The sequence below is a fragment of the Oncorhynchus kisutch genome, linkage group LG28 (genome assembly GCF_002021735.2).
Source record: "Oncorhynchus kisutch isolate 150728-3 linkage group LG28, Okis_V2, whole genome shotgun sequence".
Lineage (NCBI taxonomy): Eukaryota > Metazoa > Chordata > Actinopteri > Salmoniformes > Salmonidae > Oncorhynchus > Oncorhynchus kisutch.
In genome coordinates this window covers 15,042,640-15,063,641 of record NC_034201.2, presented here as the reverse complement: position 1 = coordinate 15,063,641, position 21,002 = coordinate 15,042,640, and the positions used below count along the sequence as shown (strand labels likewise).

Genomic DNA, 21,002 nt, shown 5'->3' with positions numbered 1-21,002 from the left:
GCTTAGTTATTAACGATCAGACGTGCTGTCAGATGCACAGTATCATCAGCGTCTCTGTCCCTGTTTGGTCAAAGGAGAGAACTCGGCGAAGAAATCATTGGGGCATGCACTAAACATCTACCTTTTCAACTAGAGGTCCGGTTACAAAGGTATGACATGATATTGTTTCATGGTTTTATTGATAATTCATTCAATTGACATAACAAATCTGAACAACTTTGGAATATATTATACAGTATAATGTATTGATATTTCCAAATGTAATGGCTCTTTGGTTATTGTTTCTATTGGATTTGTGGTTTCACAAAAAACATCAATGGAACTGTTATCTACCCTAAACAAACATTTGATAGTGGGAAGTCCTGGATACTCCACTGGTTACAGTCAAGTACACCAAAACAAAAAAGGTAATCAGGACAAAACATCACCTGGAGCCTGGAGGTAAATGTTTGATCAAGGAGTATTTGAATGTTTAAACATTACACAAATGTCCATTATTTCCTTACTACAGGCTCGTCGTCTGCAACTGTGAGAGAAGGCCCCCCACTTAGTGTATTTGACAAGCTGAGTTGGACACTCAGTATGACAGGGTGTCAGTTTGTCAAATACCCCAAGTGAGGGGTCACTTGTCTGCTGAGCATCTCCCACCAGACTGACTTCAAAGAAGATCACTTCATAAACCTTCAAGTGGCTTTCACTGTTACCCCGTTAGGCTTTCTCTGGCAAAACATTTGATTGTGTGAAAATGTACTGTGATGGTGTACATGATCCTGCACTGTCACTAATGTCTCATGTATTTGTGTAAGTTTGTATGATGACACTTGGTACACTGTGTAACAAATGTGTGTGTCCCTGTATTAAATACTGTACTGGGTAAACTTGAGGTCCCTAGCATATGTAAAGACGATGTGTATAGACAAATACATAGGAATGGAATAGAGATTGCATTTCTATAGGTAACTTTTCATCAGGTTTCTAAGCACTTTTTGTAGGCCTAAATTAAGTACATAAGGGTGACTGACCCACTACCGATGTCAAGTAATCACTGGGTGACAGACTGGAATGGTGAGCGATGGCACATTGTTCTACAATGCTCAGGGAAACTGTTATCATGGAAGAAATTAAAGGAGAGTTTATTCTAATATTGAACAAAATGTTGCTTTAAATTAAGGGAGATATAGAGCAGTTGGAGATATATAACTTAGTTATAGGGCGGCAGGTTTCCTAGCGATTTGAGCCTTAGACCTGAGCCAACGAGGTGAAAAATCTGTCGACGTGCCCTTGAGCATGGCACTTAACCCTAAATGCTCCAGGGTTGCTTTTGATAATGGCAGACCTTGGCTGTGACCACACTCTGAGGGTGTTTCAGGGAGAGATGGTATATGCACATTTACAATTCACACATGCTTATTAATGTGTGAAATAGGACAAATATAAGCACGCACCAAATTATTATTTATCTTGCAATCTATGCTTTTACAAGGCCTATTATTATGTTCAATAACCTGCCTTTGGATATTTCTGTAAAATACCACCCTTTATCTGTCAGACCCACATGCCTTCCTGTGCTCACAAAGCCACATGCGCTTGAGTAAGAGCGGATGTCTGTACTATCTTGTGATTAGATAGCAGTGTTTGACTCACATACTGCATAGCAACAGCAGTCAATAAATATGGATCGATTGACTGATTTATTTTGAAAAAAGATGCAACCCAGGGGATAACACATTAAAGCAAAATTAACTTGTTTCCAACGTAGTCCCAGATGGAATATACAAAATGCAGATAACACATACAAAAATAGTAATCCCTACAGTACATGGAGCTATCTATCACCCATCATTATCATTTGTCATCAACACTGAATATCATTGTAATCTACCGACATAGTACCAAAACCACCCAGTATCACTACACTGTACACTGGGTGTACAAAACATTATGCAAGTGAATCCAGGTGAATGCTATGATCCCCTATTGATGTGCATTTTTACATCCACTTCAATCAGTGTAGATGAAGGGGAGGAGACAGGTTGACAAAGGATTTTTAAGCCTTGAGACAATTGAGACTTGGATTGTGTATGTGCGCCATTCATAGGGTGAATGGGCAAGACAAATGTAAGTGTCTTTGAGCAGGGTATGGTAGTAGATTCCAGGCTCACCGGATTATGTCAAGAACTGACTAATTCCCTGACTAATTGAGGCTGTTCTGAGGACTCCTGTGTGAACTAGGGCTTTACTACTCCTGTATGAGAGGACAAAAAATGTAACAAAAACAAATATGGGACTGAGTCACAAAATTCAACAACCGAGACTTTACTCATTATAGCTTATTCAGTCATTATCATCATTTCACTTTAATGGGAATAGTGTTGCTTGCCACATTGTGATAAAGAAGCAGATGCATTCTGTCACATGTTTTTTATTATTAATTTGTCAGTTGCTGATTTAATGATTACTCTACTCAACACTCCTTTTATTCTGGTAAATTTCCTCAGCTAAATAGAAAATGTCACATATGGGCTATACCTGTTTATGACTGTTAGTTGTTTTTAAGTGCATCATTTCTGTGCAGTCTTTAAAGCCTGTATTTTTCTGTAATTATTAATAATTCACTATATTTAGATTTTGTATAGTAGGTTTTGACTTATAAAGACCTTAAGATTAGTAACCTACAACTGTCTTACCCTACCAAAATACCAAGGATCTAGAACCTCAACTTGTTCATATGTTCATATATGGGCGGCAGGGTAGCCTAGTGGTTAGAGAGTTGGAGTAGTAACCGGAAGGTTGCAAATTCAAACCCCCTGAGCTGACAAGGTACAAATCTGTCATTCTGCCCCTGAACAGGCAGTTAATTGAAAATAAGATTTTGTTCTTAACTGACTTGCCTAGTTAAAATAAAAATATTTTTTGTTGTCACTAGAGAATTCCTTCACACATATAGCATCAAGAAGTCCCTGTTACAGCTCTCAATTTGAGTCCCTGTTACAGCTCTTACTCTCTACTGTTACACTGGTGACAGAGTTGGGATTTGTCCCGTCTTTCTCAGGCATCAGGGAAGTGTTCTCCGGTTCAAAGGCAGGGTTTTGTGCTTGAGGACATTTGTGCTTGAGAGAGGGGGAATACTGTAACAGGTGTACAGTATTTGAATGTTGTACTGCCTCACAGAGGTCCAGGTTTTTGTGGCAGGCTGCAGACTGTTAGGCACTCATCTCTGCACCGTAGGGGATACAGTTCAGTCCCCCTTACAGCTTTCACTCTCTCCTGTTAAACTCTATCACCTCTTGTATCTTTCTCATAGAGGTAATGAATTAGTCTTTGATTAAATGCAAATCAACTGCATAATGATCAGCATGACATCTGTGCCCTGTACGGCTACTGTGGTCAGATTATCTAATTGACTTATTATTAAAATACAGTGGGGAGAACAAGTATTTGATACACTGCCGATTTTGCAGGTTTCCTACTTACAAAGCATGTAGAGGTCTGTAATTTTTATCATAGGTACACTTCAACTGTGAGAGACGGAATCTAAAACATAAATGCAAATGAATTACTTAAAAATCATACAATGTGATTTTCTGGATTTTTGTTTTAGATTCCGTGCACTGTTGATTATGCAAGTTTGAACAATTTTTTCATCGGATGATCATCCAAATTGGCATAATTGTAAGTGTTGGCTACCACTTGTTTTATATATTTATAAGGAAGTCTTTACTTTTTGAAAACTCAGATTGTTTTATATTACTGTAACATATGTTCTGTTTTTCAGGCCAGATTTGTGAAAAGCACATGGGTCTTTGGGAAGACCATATGTCATGTCAGCCGATTCATGCAGTACTGCTCTGTTCATTTGTCAGTGCTGTCCCTAGTGTCATTTGCCCTAGACAGACATCAAGTAACTAACTTACTGTACATACTTACTTTCTTCTTTAGAAAAGAGCCACATGATTTTCACATGGAAAATCACTACCATGTCGGTAGATTACAATGATAGTCAGTGTTGATGACAAATGATAATGATGGGTGATAGCTCCATGTACTGTAGGGATTACAATGTGTTTTTGGAACACTTCACGTGATAATATTTCACATGTGGATTTTGTGATCACAAACTTTCCCATGTAAATTCAAATTTTCACGTGAATATTTTTCACGAGATTTCACAGGTGATGCCCTGTAAAAAATTTGACATTAGGATACACACTGTTTTTTCAACTTGCATATTGGATACACATTGTGTATGTTTATTTATACAGTAATTATTATTCAGCATGTCCTCACCTACCAAAATCAACTATTGTGTACTTTAGCAGGGCTTCCCTTCCTCCTGGGATTTGAACTCACAACGGCATTCCTATCTTCCTGCTTCGCCATCATGTCTTTTTCGATGACTGATTTCACATGTATTCCTACACTATGGACTTCAAAGTAGATTTCAGCTTTGTTAAAAACACACTCAAAACAAACTATTATATCATACTGATTCAGAAGTACCGTTAAACCAAAATAATAGGCCCAATCAACATTAGGCAACTATACCGAAACCCCTAACATTTCTGAAATAACTAAATGATATCCATGAGAGAATAATCATAATAACTGAAATAAATAAAAAAAATCTAAATAACAGTCAATAACTGGTGTGACCACCAGCTGCGTTAAGTACTGCAGTGCATCTCCTCCTCATGGACTGCACCAGATTTGCCAGTTGTTGCTGTGAGATGTTACCCCACTCTTCCACCAAGGCACCTGCTAGTTCATTTCTGGGGGGCATGGCCCTAGCCCTCACCCTCCGATCCAGCAGGTCCCAGACGTGCTCAAAGGTAATTGAGTTCCCGGATCTTCGCTGGCCATGGCAGAACACTGACATTCCTGTCTTGCAGGAAAATGAGCAGTATGGTTGGTGGCATTGTCATGCTGGAGGGTCATGTCAGGATGAGCCTGCAGGAAGGGTACCACATGAGGGAGGAGGATGTCTTCCCTGTAATGCACAGCGTTGCAATTGCCTGCAATGACAACAAGCTCAGTCCAATAAGGCTGTGACACACCGCCCCAGACCATGACGGACCCTCTACTTCCAAATCTATCCCGTTTGACGATAAACACAATTTCAACCATCACCCCTGGTGAGACAAAACCACGACTCGACAGTGAAGAGCACTTTTTGCCAGTCCTGCCTGGTCCAGCGACGGTGTGTTTGTGCCCATAGGCGATGTTGTTGACGGTGATGTCTGGTGAGGGCCTGCCTTACAACAGGCCTACAAGCCCTCAGTCCAGCCTCTCTCAGCCTATTGCGGACAGTCAGAGCACTGATGGAAGGTTTGTGCGTTCCTGGTGTAACTCGGGCAGTTGTTGTTGCCATCCTGTACCTGTCCCGCAGGTGTGATGTTCGGATGTACCGATCCTGTGCAGGTGTTGTTACACGCGTTCTGCCACTGCGAGGACGATCAGCTGTCTGTCCTGTCTCCCTGTAGTGCTGTCTTAGGCGTCTCACAGTACGGACATTGCAATTTATTGCCCTGGCCACATCTGCAGTCCTCATGCCTCCTTGCAGCATGCCTAAGGCACGTTCACGCAGATGAGCAGATTTCTTTTGGTGTTTTTCAGAGTCAATAGAAAGGCCTCTTTAGTGTCCTAAGTTTTCATAACGGTGACCTTAATTGCCTACCGTCTGTAAGCTGTTACTGTTTTAACGATCGTTCCATAGGTGCACGTTCATTAATTGTTTATGGGTCATTAAACAAGCATGGGAAACAGTGTTTAAACCCTTTACAATGAAGATCTGTTAAGTTATTTGGATTTTTACGAATTATCTTTGAAAGACAGGGTCTTGAAAAAGGGACGTTTATTTTTTGTTGAGTTTATGTTCACTAGGCACTAGTTAACATGTTATGTTTCACCGAGATGTGGCTGAACGAAGAAACTGACAATATTGAGCTGGCAGGATTTTCCATGCACTGGCAGAACAGAGAGGGGTGGGTGTGTGTGTGTTTTAGTCAATAACAGCTAGTGCGCAATGTCTAATATTAAAGAAGTCTCAAGGTATTGCTTGCCTGAGGTAGAGTACCTTATGATAAGCTATCGACCACACTATCTACCAAGAGAGTTCTCATCTATTATTCGTAGCCGTCTATTTACCACCACAAAGAGAAGCTGGCACTAAGACCGCTCTCAACCAACTCTATAAGGCCATAAGCAAAGAAGAAAATGTTCACCCAGAAGCGGCGCTCCTGGTGGCCGGGGATTTAATGCAGGCAAACTTAAATCAGTTTTACCAAATTTTTACCAGCATGTCACATGTGCAACCAGGGGGAAAAAATCATAGACCACCTTTACTCCACACACAGAGATGCATACAAAGCTCTCCCCCGCCCCCCATTTGGCAAATCTGATCACAATTCTATCCTCCTGATTCCTGCTTACAAGCAAAAACTAAAGCAGGAAGAACCAGTGACTCGCTCAATACGGAAGTGGTCAGATGATGTGGATGCTACACTGCAGGACTGTTTTTCTAGCACAGACTGGAATATGTTCCTGGGATTCATCCAATGGCATTGAGTAATACACCACCTCAGTCATCGGCTTCATCAATAAGTGCATCGATGACGTCGTCCCCACAGTGACTTTACGTACATATCCCAACCAGAAGCCATGGATTACATGCAACATCCGCATTGAGCTAAAGGCTAGAGCTGCCGCTTTCAAGGAGCGGGAGACTAATCCGGACGCTTATAAGAAATCCCGCTATGGCCTCAGACGAACCATCAAACAGGCAAATCGTCAATACACGATTAAGATTGAATCCTACTACACCGGCTCTGACGTTCGTCGGATGAGGCAGGGCTTGAAAACTATTACTGACTACAAAGGGAAACCCAGACGCGAGCTGCTCAGTGACGCAAGCCTGCCAGACGAGCTAAATGCCTTTTATGCTCGCTTCGAGGAAAGCAACACTGAAGTATGCACGAGAGCACCTGCTGTTCTGGATGACTGTGTGATATCGGTAGCCGATGTGAACAAAACCTTTAAACAGGTCAACATTCACAAAGCCACTGGGCCAGATAGATTATCAGGATGTGTACTCAAAGCATGTGCGGACCAACTGTCAAGTGTCTTCCCTGACATTTTCAACCTCTCCCTGACCGAGTGTGTAATACCTACATGTTTCAAGCAGACCACCATAGTCCCTGTGCCCAAGGAACCGAAGGTAACCTGCCTAAATGATTACCGCCCTGTGGCACTCACGTCGGTAGCCATGAAGTGCTTTGAAAGGCTGGTCATGGCTTACATCAACAGCAACATCCAACAGATCCACAGATGACGCAATCTCAATCGCACTCCACACCGCCCTTTCTCACCTGGACAAAAGGAACACCTATGTGAGAATGCAGTTCATCGACTACAGCTCAGCGTTCAAAACACCATAGTGCCCACGAAGCTCATCACTAAGCCAAGGACTCTGGGACTAAACACCTCCCTCTGCAACTGGATACTGGACTTCCTGACAAGCTGCCCACAGGTGGTAAGAGTAGGCAACAACACGTCGCCACACTGATCCTTAAGACTGGGGCCCCTCAGGGGTGTGTACTTAGTCCCCTCCTGTACTCCCTGTTCACCCACAACTGCATGGCCTAATAAGACTCAAACACCATCATTAAGTTTGCTGACGACACAACAGTAGTAGGTCTGATCACCGACAACGATGAGACGGGCTTTAGGGAGGAGGTCAGAGAACTGGCAGTGTGGTGCCAGGACAACAACCTCTCCCTCAATGTGAGCAAGACAAAGGAGCTGATCGTGGACTACAGGAAAAGGCAGGCCGAACACACCCCTATTCTCATCAACGGGGCTGTAGTGGAGAGGGTCAAGAGTTTCAAGTTGGGCCTCCCGGGTGGCACAGTGGTTAAGGGTGCTGTCCTGCAGCGCCAGCTGTGCCACCAGAGACTCTGGGTTCGCGCCCAGGCTATGTCGTAACCGGCCGCGACTGGGATGTCCGTGGGGTGACGCACAATTGGCCTAGCGTCGTCCGGGAGGGTTTGGCCGGTAGGGATATCCTTGTCTCATCGCACACCAGCGACTCCCGTGGCGGGCCGGGCGCAGTGCGCGCTAACCAAGGTTGCCAGGTTCCGGGTTGGATGCGCGCTGTGTTAAGAAGCAGTGCGGCTTGGTTGGGTTGTGTATCGGAGGACGCATGACTTTCAACCTTGGTCTCTCCCGAGCCCGTACGGGCGTTGTAGCGATGAGACAAGATAATAGCTACTAACAATTTGATACCATGAAATTGGGGAGAAAAAGGGGTAAACATTTTTTTTTTAAAGAGTTTCAAGTTCCTTGGTGTCCACATCACCAACGAACTATCATGGTCCAAACATACCAAGACAGTCGTGAAGAGGGCACAACAAAACCTTTTCCCCTTCAGGAGACTGAAAAGATTTGGCATGGGCCCCCAGATCCTCAAAAGGTTCTACAGCTGCACCATAGAGAGCATCCTGCCCGGTTGCATGGTATAGCAACTGCTCGGCATCTGACCATAAGGTGCTCCAAGCTTCCTGCCATCCAGGACCTACATAATAGTCGGTGTCAGAGGAAAGGCCAGAAAATTGTCTGAGACTCCAGACACTCAAGTTATAGATTGTTTTCTCTGCTACCGCATGGAAAATCTAGTACCAAAAGGCTCCTCAACAGCTTCTACCCCCAAGCCATTAGACTGCTGAACAATTCATAAATATCACCATCGGACAATTTACATTGACAGCCCCCCCACCCCTGTACACTGGTGCTACTCGCTGTTTGTTTGTTACCTATGCATACTGTAGTTACTTTGCCCCCACCTACATGTACAGATTACCTCAACTAGCCTGTACCCCTGCACACTGACTCGGTACCAGTGCCCCCTGTATATAGCCTTGTTATTGTTATTCTCATTGTGTTACTTTTTATTATTGCTTTTTATTTTAGCCAACTTGGTAAATATTTTCTTCTTCTTGAACTGCACTGTTGGTTAAGGGCTTGTAAGTAAGCATTTCACATTAAAGTCGACACTTGTATTCGGCGCATGTGACAAAGAAAGTTTGATTTGATTGATCAATTTTGAGAGTTTGATCAAGTGATAGTTAACTGTATTGTTAAAAAATGACAATCATATCAAAAGTGCAATGACTATTGCATTTTGAAAAGAAGCTACTTAGCTTGAATATGTATCCAAATTGAAAGTGTGATTTGGTGCAGTGAACAAGTGACTGTGAATTTGTTTGTTCACGCTTAGAAAAAAGGGTTCTTCGGCTGTCCCCATAGGAACACCCTTTTTGGGTGTTAATAATAACCCTAGATAGAAAAAAGTGCTAACCCTAGATAGAAAAAAGTGCTAAGAGTGTTGTACTCAATTGAAAATGTGCTTAGAGTTTTGAAACATGAGACATATTGATGACTTTTGTGCTTAGATTTGTGAAAATGTACCACATACTTGGCACCAAATGGCACCAAATGGCACCAAATGGCACCAAATGGCACCAAATTGACTGAGAAAAAAAATTGTAATATCTTTTCACCTCACATGTCAATTGTCGATAATTGATAAATACTTGCTGTGCATTTGCGATTTTCTATGGTCTGTGGTTCATTCTTTTTAACATCATCACAAACCACATCATGTCTCGATGTACACAATTACTACATCGTAGGCGTACATTGTTTTTCTGATTGGTGATGAAAGGTCTAGGCCTACATGCACAAACCTACCTGACCAGCCTATGTAGGCTACAATAGAGTAATAGCGTACATTTTATGAAGTGGTTTGTAATGATGGTAAAAGGAATCTATTCTGACAAAAAAGTGCTTATTTCCCATGTTATTTGATCAAGAAAAATATTTTATTTGATGTGGATAGTAATTACTATTTGGATAGTTATCAAGTGAATGCAAATAATCTGATTTTATGGATTTTTTAGGGGGCAGAATGTGAATATATTTGCAGTTTTGAGGGTATCATATAGTTTTGCTGATAGTATTTGCTGTTTTGAAAAGGCAACTACATTTTGAAAATGGATTTACTGTTTGCATTACACTGTTTAAAACATCTACATTGTTCGAATAAATGTTTTCAAGCAGCTGAGATAAACTTATCTTACTCATGCCACCTGGTGCATAATATTGTGAACTACCTCACATTTGAATTGATCATATTTTCACCATGGTTGGGACCTTAAATCCTACTCCAGTCTCCTTTCACCTCATTGATTTACTTAACAAAAGGCACATCTCAATAGATGGTGTAGGTATGACATGACACAAGTGTGGGGGGTGGACCTTTGCTCTTTTGTCCTCTTTTGTTCCCGCAAGTAAGGGCCAAGGCCCATTTATTTTGATTTAACTAGGCAAGGCAGTTAAGAACAAATTCTTATTTACAATGACAGCCTACCCCAGCCAAACCCTAACCCAGACAATAATGGGCCAATTGTGCACCGCCCTATGGGACTCCCAATCACAGTCGGTTGTGATACAGCCTGGAATCAAATCAGGGTCTGCAGTGACACCTCTAGCACTGAGATGCAGTGCCTTAGACCACTGCGCCACTGGAGAGCCAATTACATTTGACCAACTCTTTTAATGGCACTATCCTTGACATGTGCAGTTGCCTAAAAAAACACAATTTTGCTTCCAATTTTCACCCTTAAATGTGTGTACATTACTGTATTTATACTTGAGATATTGGTTTTCAACAGCAAAAGGTTTCAACTCCCAAAATAGCTGGAGTGTGTTTTTCGGACCTCTTGGCGTAATGGTTAAGGTGTTAGCTTGACAGTCAGTGGAATCCCCCCCCCCCAAAAAAAGCTTGGGGCACATTCTCCCAAAAGAAGAGTAGTGACCTCCTCAAGAGGTTCGGACCTCTTGGTGTAATGGTTAAGGTGTTGTCTTGACAGTCGGGTTAGCCCCAAAATTTGCTACAATACTATGAGTTAAAGAGACAGAATTCATTTTAATATTTTCATTGGAGCACCAACTAGAAATGTCATATCACAAATTAAGACGGCCTTATTTTTTATCATATAGCATGTTTCTCAATCTCAAATGAGATGGTCTTACTTGGAAGTCAGCATTGTAGTAGTTTACAATTTGTACTGTAACAAAAAACACAAGATACTGAATATAAGCCATTGATATTAGCATGGTAAACAAATAATAATTTTGGTTGCAAATACAAATTGGTTGTCTCATTGACGTGTTTGAAAACAAATGGAGAACATCAGAGAGCTGCATCAGCTTGTTTATGACCATAATATTTGACCAGACAGGAAATGCATAGTAACCGTCATAAACATAATTTCAATTTAAAATAAATCAATATCCTGTCTCCTTCAGATGTACAATTATTGTACTTTTTCTTATTTTTGACTGTGGATTGTGATGTCTTCCGATCAATTTATTGTAATTTATATGCTATACTTGTTTTGAAAGTAAATGAACATTGCTGGGAAAAAACAATGTTTCATTTCATAACAAAAATATTTGATATTGTTACACAATGTAGATACCTTGCTAAAATGAAGCGTAGTAGAAATGTCAGTAGTGCGGCATTAGTCCTGCTTTTCAATTTTGCCTTGCAGAAATACAGTAACTGGCCCTGTTTTTTGTTCAAATGTGTCTATGACCATATTCTTTATTATGTACAGTAAATGTGATTACTTACTGAAATCATCTGCTCCTGACAAACTACACCATAACAAAATAACCATGAATCTGAATGTAATTTTTATTTTGTTTATAAAAGTCCAAGACATGTATAAAAAGTAAAACTAATATAACTTGATTCATTCAGTAGACAAATTAACACTATTTGTACAGTACTTACGCATTTAAAATGTATCTTCTGACAAACTTTTCAAATATGAATGCATCATTTTCCTGCATAGCATTTGCTGCATGACAAAATAATTGTAACGTACAGTGGCTTATATCACATTAACATTCACATACACTACATGTGAAACCAGGTCAAAAATAAAATGTAATCCATTCAGAATTAAAAACAAATATTTACACATCCCCGCCCGAGAGTTTGAGCAATTTCGTTGTCCCCGGTAGGTTCTAGTTCAGTAGTACGCATGCTGATTATGTCAGCCCTCTGGGCTGTATTGGCAGAAGCGTTGTTAGTATTAACAGTAAAATGTGCATCCTGTGACCTGGCTCTGAGTCTGGCTCTGCATGGCATATTCACACAGCAGGAGCAGAGTGTCGAGCCGCTGCAGCAGGTAGAACGTGTGGAGCAGGTCAGGTACTGTTAGCAGAGTGCAGGAGGAAAGGTACCGAAAGACGTGATCAAACCCGCACAGGCCTTTGAGCAACTCGTGAGGTACGCCCATCTTCAGCGCCACCTGCTGGTAGTTCTGTACTCCTGGGAATGTTGGGTCCAGCTTCAACGCCAGAGTATCCACCAAGGCCTGTGGCAGCCTGCCTAGATGGACACCTGGCCAGAAGATACAATGGGGAAATGATGGCATTAAAAAATCAGAGCTATGACACAGTACAGATCCCACTGCCTACAACTGTTTAACCTCCCACCAGAGGTGAACTATTCTGTTATGCCGTTTCTACATTCAAGATTTGAGAATATCTCATGGACAGTGACAGTGTGCAAATCTATTATACTATTCTAACTTGCAACAGTAGTTGAGACTCCGACTGAGTTCCAAAATAATTAATTCAAATGTATCTGAGAGCCTTCAAAAGGGGTCAATTGCCCATCCCTGCTGTAAAGGGAAAAATGTTATCTTCTTGAAAACTTTGCCAGTGGTGCCAAGTATGCAGCTAAGTCTCTTTGTACAATGATTGTCTATTTTTCCATGTGGCCTGTAGAACAGTAAGGCAATGTATATTCGACTATACCTCTTGGCCAAGACAAAGAAACATTTTTTTTTAACTAGCAAGACTTAATGAAAAACTACTTTTAAAAACTACTCCTGTTAGAAATGGCTACATTAACTTTAAAATCCGGAACCATCCAGAACAAAATTGTGGTTCTGTGAATATGTATCTCTACTGAATCCCTAGCCACAACAACAACAACAACAACAACAACAACAGAACTTCACCTAATACAAATATGTGTATTGTGGTCTTTTGACAATACCCAATGTTTCATTTTGTTTCTGTTGGATGTGCTCCAGCATTAAAATAGGCTTTAGATAGTCAACTGAAGAATATCCCACCTTGCATGATTCGGATACACTTCTTCAGCAGGCTCAGTGTTTCTTCCATCTACAAATAGAAATATTATGAATACATTGTTGCTTTGTTCAGGGAAACATCCTCTACTAAATGAGTGAAGCTGTAAACTTAATTTGGCACATCTAGCTAATTATGTGTGAAATGACAAGTGTGAAAAATATCTTTAAAGGCATCCAGTATCTTGCCTATACTAAGAGGATATCACAACTCATATTTTATGAGATCTGTGTGCGTGCCACACCTTAAAGAGTCAAATTAAAGGTGACATTTGCTTTTAACATTTGCTGTATGAGCATAAAAGACAGCTAAGTCTAGTGACTGGTTACTCCAACTCTCTACTGCTGAATAAAAGGTCCTCTGTGTGAGAGGAACAGGTGAGACACAGCCCTGTCTTTCCTACGGGTAATTACCGCATTACTGCTGTAGCAGGGTTGCTGATGGCTGCTCCAACAGCTGTCAGTTTGCTCCTCTGGGCAGGCAGACGGACTCCTCAGTTGTCTTCCTCTTGACCCGTCTCCAGAAGGGCCATCCTTAATCTCAGATATCGCAGTAATCCCCAGGCTCACAGAGCTACAATCTGGGTCTGTGGCACTGTGGAGGGCTGCAGTGCTGTGGAAGTCTAGCTCAGTGCACTCCACTGGTACATGCTGATAGGGAGGGCTATCCTGCAGCTCAGAAGCATTGTTACCCTCACTGCTCTGCAGGGGCAGGAAAAAGGACTCTGCCTCAGACTCCCCACTGTTTACTGGACCCACAGGGGTCTCCATTGTAAGTGAGACATCACTGCTGATTGAGGAGGGCTCAGAGGATATCTGAGAGACAAACCCAGAGGAGCAGTTACTGCAGGTGGAGTTACGCACCAGGGGCTGGGTCTCCAGCAGGTTGATTTGGTCCTGAGTTTTAAGGTCAGGGTTTAGTAGAATGTACCCCAGAGGGACAGTCATGTCCACATTGGACTGCAGTCTGGCCAACATGTCTGCAGTGGTGGTAGAGTTATCACATGCACCTGTAAGAAGACACGTCATCAGATGGTTACATTAGTATCCTAACAAACCCCTAATGAACCATGCATTTGCAAATTTACTATAATATGAGTCAATTAGGGAATGTTTAACCCGTTGCGCTAGTGGAAATTGGCCTATATGGATGAAATAATATGCCATTTAGCAGACGGTTTTATCCAAAGTGACTTACAGTCATGCGTGCATACATTTTACATATGGGTGGTCCCCAGAATCAGTGGTGTAAAGTACTTAAGTAAAAAGAAAAATGTTTTTTTTAGGTATTTGTGTTTTACTTTACTAATTGGGTAGTTTTTCCACCACTGCCCAGAATCAAACCCACTACCTTGGCATTACAAGCACCATGCTCTACCAACTGAGCTACAAGGGACCCATAGAGGCAAATTGAAATGATTTGAACAGAAGAACCCACACAGCGCTGTGAAGCGGAGAACCTGAGCTCTGACGTCATGTATAGCATGTTACTGTACAGCCACTGCATTCCAATTTAGGCGCTTATCAATGACAAAATCTGCCATATTCAACACATATACGGGATGACAGGGGCTGTGAGTGGAAAGGGTTAAAGCCCTTATTCATCATGTATTATGTCTGTTGTAGTAATATATACACTATATACACAAAATATTAAGAACATCTGCTCTTTCCATGACATACAGTAGGCTGACCAGGTGAAAGCTATGATCCCTTATTGATGTCACTTGTTAAATCTACTTTAACCAATGTAGCTGAAGGGGAGGAGACAAGTTGAAGAAGGATTTTTAAGCCTTGAGACAATTGGAACATGGATTGTTTATGTGTGCCATTCAAAGGGCTCCTGGGCAAGACAAAATATTGAAGTGCGATTGAACGGGGTATGGTAGTAGGTGCCAGGCGCACCGGTTTTGGTCAAGAACTGCAACGCTGCTGGGTTTTGTCTGCTCAACAGTTTCCCGTGTGTATCACGAATGGTCCACTACCCAAAGGACATCCAGCCAACTTGACACAACTGAAGGTATTCCTAATGTTTGGTATACTCAGTGTAAATAATGTGCTGTTCAATACATCATGGTGGGTGCTGTTCTACTCTTATAGTTACCCGAGTCCTGGATTTGCTGCTCCAGATTCAGCGTGACCACGTTCACTGGGGATGCTGCACACTCCATGTCACTCTGACTTGTGCTTTGAGGAGCCAGGCATCCTTTCAGAGAGAGAATATCATTCATGAGCTAGACGAGGCACAGTTTGAGGAGGATTACCTGTACCCTGCATGTTACTATAAAAGCGATTCTAACAAACACATAGACAGAACCCACATTATTGCAGTTTCATCAGTAGTTGTGTGAACATCTCATGCAACAAACACTTCATTAAAGGAGATATTTGTGTGCAGATCATGAGATACCTTTAAATATTTTCTTTAGTAAGGTATGTCTGAAGTATATAAACAAGGCAGCTGAGAGGAAGATTGTCATGGTAACCAGGGCGAAAGAAATGGTGGTGATGACAGCAGCATTTTGGGCTGGGCCTTCTGGGCTCCAGACTTTTCCCACACCAACTCTTCTGCTTCCTGCAAAATAGAAGGTTTGAGGTCGGTGCTGCCTAAGGCTGAGCACATGCTTACACACACAGCATTTATTTTATGTTTTACAATTCTGACTTTGATCCATTGGCAAATAATGACAGTAACACTATTCTATTAATATAATATTACAACAGTGTTGTAATTATTCTTGAATATCTCATAACCCAAACAATGCATTCTCTAAGGCAACAAATCTCAAAATAAAAACATGGGTAAATATGTTTCCAGTACATGGAGGAAATGTTCAAATATAACAGTAGGCTAGACAACTGACTCATACAATAATGAGCGGTTCTGAAGTGTTTTTTTTTCTTTCTCAGTCCTGGGCCAAGCTTTTCTGAGACTTACGGCTGCACTGCTGCTCAGTGATGGAGGAGGGACCACACGGCATGCACTCCAATTCCTGCAAGCCATCCATCCGTGTCTTACTGTAGAATCTGCAATTAGATCAAATTAAAGCAGGGAAAAAAGTTGGAAATAGTTGTATTTCAAGTAAACAAGTCCACATGTTCTGGATGGAGAGCTTTTATGACTTAAAAGCACAGCTACGTCTTAAGTAAAGATCTGTATATACTATACGTAAGAATGCAATTAGATAATGTACAGGTACAAACCCTGGCAAGCACTCCCCACAGATAGCATTGCTCTTAGAGGTGCACAGTGACTTCTGGTGCCTGTTTATGCGTTTACACGACTGACAGAATTTGCAGTTGTGGTAACCCCAGCCCTCTTTATAAGTCTTGACACTACAGGGGATGCAAGAAGCCGACCATCCACTTCCATAACCACAGTCCTGGCGGGAAATAAGAATCAAAATATACAGTGCACATTAGACCTGTTTACAGCTAAGGATTTCACTGAAGTAAATTTGTTAAGAAGACAGTGGCAAAACAGAAATATAAATGAATATGATGATTAGAGGTCTAGATTACAAAGTACATGACAGTTTCCCCTTCCAATGACCACATGGGGTTATTTTAGGTCACGGGTAAACCTCCAATGGCAAGATCTTCCCAGCTAGCACATTTGGTTCCTTGGAAGTTGTGGGAACGTATGTTTTCAGTTTCACATTGGTTGAGGTCAAATTAAATGTTTTTAAACGCCCTGAGAACAGAAGTGAACATGTAGCCTGTTCTGGGAATGTTTATTTTGAAGTTTTGAGAGTGTTTTACTCTGGTTCCTTGAACATTTTATTAACGCTATGAGAACAGAAATTCTAGGTTATTTTGAGTGTTTGAAACTGAATGTTTCAATAAAACTTTTAATAACACTGCTATCTTATTTTGGGTACACTTTTTTTAATTGTAAGCACAGATGGGACACATGCAAATGTATTTCTTTAGGCATTAATCATGCAAATACATGTATTTTTTTATTATGACAAGGCATCAGTGAGATTCAAACCTATAATCTTCTGTTCTCTATCCATGGAATTAGTCTTAACCAACACCAGGATGGAGATAGCAAGCCATGTTTTTTTACCCTTACAAAGCTGTTCATTTGAGTCTATTCAAACAGACCCCATTTCTGAGGAAACAAGAACTCATTATGATCAGGTGTGGCCAATTTGTGGGCGCGGCCAACACACCTTTACAATCTTAAAACAGAGGATAGAGAGAGTTTTGTTGATGCTGAGAACGGAATGTAAATGTTTTTAAATAACATTCTTAGAATGTTCTCTGAACAGTCTGTAATACCTACATGTTTCAAGCAGACCACCATAGTCCCTGTGCCCAAGAACACCAAGGTAAACTGTCTAAATTTCTATTGCCCTGTAGCACTCACATCTGTAGCCATGAAATGCTTTGAAAGGCTGGTCATGGCTAACATTAACACTATCATCCCAGACACACTAGACCCACTCCAATTCGCATACCGCCCCAACAGATCCACAAATGACGTAACCTCTATTACACTCCACACTGCCCTTTCCCACCTGGACAAAAGGAACACCTACGTGAGAATGCTGTTCATTGACTAGAGCTCAGCGTTCAACGCCATAGCGCCCTCAAAGCTCATCAATAAACTAAGGACCCTGGGACTAAACACCTCCCTCTGCAACTAGATCCTGGTCTTCCAGACGGGCCACCCTCAGATGGGGAGGGTAGGCAACAATACATCTGCCACGCTGACCCTCAACACAGGAGGAGGCTGAAAAGATTACTCCTTGTATATAGCCTCATTATTGTTGTTTTATTGTGTTACTGTTTTTTGTATTATTATTTTTGCTAATCTTTTATTTCTTTTTAACTCTGCATTATTGAGAAAGGGCTTGTAAGTAAGCATTTCACAGTAAAGTCTACACCTGTTGTATTCGGTGCATGTGACAAATAAAATACAATTTGAACATTGCTAAACTTTTTCTTGTGGTTTTTATAGAACATTTTCTGAAGGTTCTTGAAACTATTTGAGAACATGACTTTAAATGGAACCGTGCAGAAATCTGTAAGAAATTTTACACTAAAGTACTGCAATTCCCACAGAAGAACATTGTTTCGTAACTTTCTCTGAACTATGAGAACATTCCCAATGTCAAACCTGTTGGAGAACGTTCCTAGAAAATTAGCAAAATTTAAATGAAAACGTTCTGTTAAAGTAATGAAATACCAAGTAAATCTAGTTTTGTTGTCAAATTTCTTAATGTGCTGAAAATGTTCCAAAGCCAAGCAACTAGCCTTCACCATTTCCAGAAAGTTGTGGGAAGGATGTATACAAAAAAATATATATATAGGAGAACCACTCTCTCACCAAGCTCTAAGAAACATATGGTTCTCAGAACGTTATCTTGTAGCTGGGTTAGCAGGCCTGCCAAGTGGACTTGTAAACTTGGAACAAAGTTCTCTCTGCCAGTGGGATTCTTTTAGAGTGAGAGATTGCCACAGACAAACCAAACTCTTTGTGGTTTCATAGTAACGTTAATTACAAATCCCAGTTCTGCAGTAATTTATGTGGGTGCTCAGATGGCTGCAGTGAAAAGGAGATGAATCAGTGTCTGTGTAGCCAGCACCAGGCCTATCTACATTTTGACCTTTGTAAAAATCCAGTAATTTCTCTTTCAATATTCCTGTATAGTTTTATATATAGTTTCATATGATTGAGTGTAGTCTGGCCCAGGAGTGGGAAGGTGAATGGAAAGGCTCTGGAGCAACGAACCGCCCTTGCTGTCTCTGCCTGGCCGGTTCCCCTCTTTCCACTGGGATTCTCTGCCTCTAACCCTATTACAGGGGCTGAGTCACTGGCTTGCTGGGGCTCTCTCATGCCGTCCCTGGAAGGGGTGCGTCACCTGAGTGGGTTGATTCACTGATGTGTTCATCCTGTCTGGGTTGGCGCCCCCCCTTGGGTTGTGCCATGGCGGAGATCTTTGTGGGCTATACTCAGCCTTGTCTCAGGATGGTAAGTTGGTGGTTGAAGATATCCCTCTAGTGGTGTGGGGGCTGTGCTTTGGCAAAGTGGGTGGGGTTATATCCTTCCTGTTTGACCCTGTCCGGGGGTGTCCTCGGGTGGGGCCACAGTGTCTCCTGACCCCTCCTGTCTCAGCCTCCAGTATTTATGCTGCAGTAGTTTGTGTCGGGGGGCTAGGGTCAGTTTGTTATATCTGGAGTACTTCTCCTGTCCTATTCGATGTCCTGTGTGAATCTAAGTGTGCGTTCTCTAATTCTCTCCTTCTCTCTTTCTATCTCTCTTTCGGAGGACCTGAGCCCTAGGACCATGCCCCAGGACTACCTGACATGATGACTCCTTGCTGTCCCCAGTCCACCTGGCCGTGCTGCTGCTCCAGTTTCAACTGTTCTGCCTTATTATTATTCGACCATGCTGGTCATTTATGAACATTTGAACATCTTGGCCATGTTCTGTTATAATCTCCACCCGGCACAGCCAGAAGAGGACTGGCCACCCCACATAGCCTGGTTCCTCTCTAGGTTTCTTCCTAGGTTTTGGCCTTTCTAGGGAGTTTTTCCGAGCCACCGGGCTTCTACACCTGCATTGCTTGCTGTTTGGGGTTTTAGGCTGGGTTTCTGTACAGCACTTTGAGATATCAGCTGATGTACGAAGGGCTATATAAATACATTTGATTTGATATGATTTTATAATACCCACCTCTGACAGCTCTTGTCCTGGTCCACATTGCAGACAAGGGTGGCAGTCCCCACTCAAGTAGTACTGGGTTTCAGAACAATCCATGACAGCAATGTAACTAAAATAAAAAATATGTATAATAGTTTATAGCTCAGTAATTAGCCCATTTTTAAATCTTTATAATGAAGTGATTAAAATGGAAACAAAATGCATAGAGTGCTGTTTCTTAGCCACTGCATTGAATATTGAATCAAATATATTGCTTGATGTCACTAAAGAACACAAAACATGTAGACAACAAAACACAACAAGATGATATACTGTGACAGGCAGAGGATTTCTAAATCTTAAATCAGATAGAGATGATGGATGGAGCCTATGTGTTGTGTTGAGGGGTAAAAACCGAAATAATAATATAGAGGAAAAATACATGCAGAGGTTGTAACATAACGTGTCCTCTACTTTAACTTACAACACTGCTACTAATATTGACGAAGAATTACTAAACTGTTTTATGAAATACCACAAAGCAACAAAAAAAAACACTACGGTTGGACAACTCATGCATTAGCAACTGGAAAGATGATTCATGACCAGCAGTGCGCACCGCATTACGAGCCAATAATCATTTCCCACCCTGAGTATCACATCAAATGACTCAAAGTAAAAAAATGTTTTACCTCGATCCATTAAGGTTGGCGAAGATACTTAAGGGCACCTTTTTCTATCGTTTTCACGAGTCTATACTTGTGCACGCTATCGATAGTCTATGCAGTGCCACTTCATCCGATCTGGACATGCCCTGACATGCCTCACGGGCTGCGCGTCTGGTGGCCAAAACCAGCATCAGTGCGCACTAATTAGGTAACTTCTGAAATTGTGCTTGCAATTATCGGATAGGGAATATGGCCCTGTACTTTTGTTATAGTGGTCCTGGATATTGGCTAATTACAGAGAATAAACACATGGTAGTAGACTGATTGTTTGCCTACAGTAGCCTATCTTTCTGTGTAGCCTATTATTTCTACTTTGCACATTCTTCCATTGCAAAACTACCATTCCAGTATTTTACTTGCTATATTGTATTTACTTTGCCATCATGGCCTTTT

At 41.5% G+C, this 21,002-nt stretch overlaps 1 protein-coding gene and 1 long non-coding RNA gene across 2 annotated transcripts; one reads left to right on the top strand and one right to left on the bottom strand.

Moving 5' to 3' along the window:
- LOC109873171 (uncharacterized) lies at nt 1-878 on the top strand. Its single transcript, XR_002252559.2, has 2 exons — nt 1-149; nt 512-878. It is a non-coding gene; the product is annotated as an uncharacterized LOC109873171 (long non-coding RNA).
- Nucleotides 879-11,735: 10,857 nt separating this feature from the next.
- On the bottom strand, nt 11,736-20,735 carry LOC109873199 (uncharacterized). The gene is made up of 9 exons (XM_020464794.2): nt 20,574-20,735; nt 19,915-20,011; nt 16,431-16,609; nt 16,165-16,253; nt 15,637-15,801; nt 15,331-15,432; nt 13,641-14,236; nt 13,212-13,260; nt 11,736-12,469 (listed from the first exon to the last, which is right to left on the bottom strand). Exons 2-9 carry the CDS (start codon nt 19,996-19,998, stop codon nt 12,159-12,161), a joined length of 1,575 nt encoding a protein of 524 aa, XP_020320383.1. The 5' UTR covers nt 19,999-20,011; nt 20,574-20,735; the 3' UTR covers nt 11,736-12,158.
- Nucleotides 20,736-21,002: the final 267 nt, after the last annotated feature.

Coding starts and splice junctions, on each gene's coding strand:
- LOC109873199 (XM_020464794.2), bottom strand. CDS start 19,998: ATGGATTGTTCTGAAACCCAGTACTACTTGAGTGGGGACTGCCACCCT. Junction 16,254..16,430: donor TGTGGGGAGTGCTTGCCAGG/GTTTGTACCTGT, acceptor ATCTAATTGCAG/ATTCTACAGTAAGACACGGA. Junction 14,237..15,330: donor GCAGCAAATCCAGGACTCGG/GTAACTATAAGA, acceptor GTCTTCTTACAG/GTGCATGTGATAACTCTACC.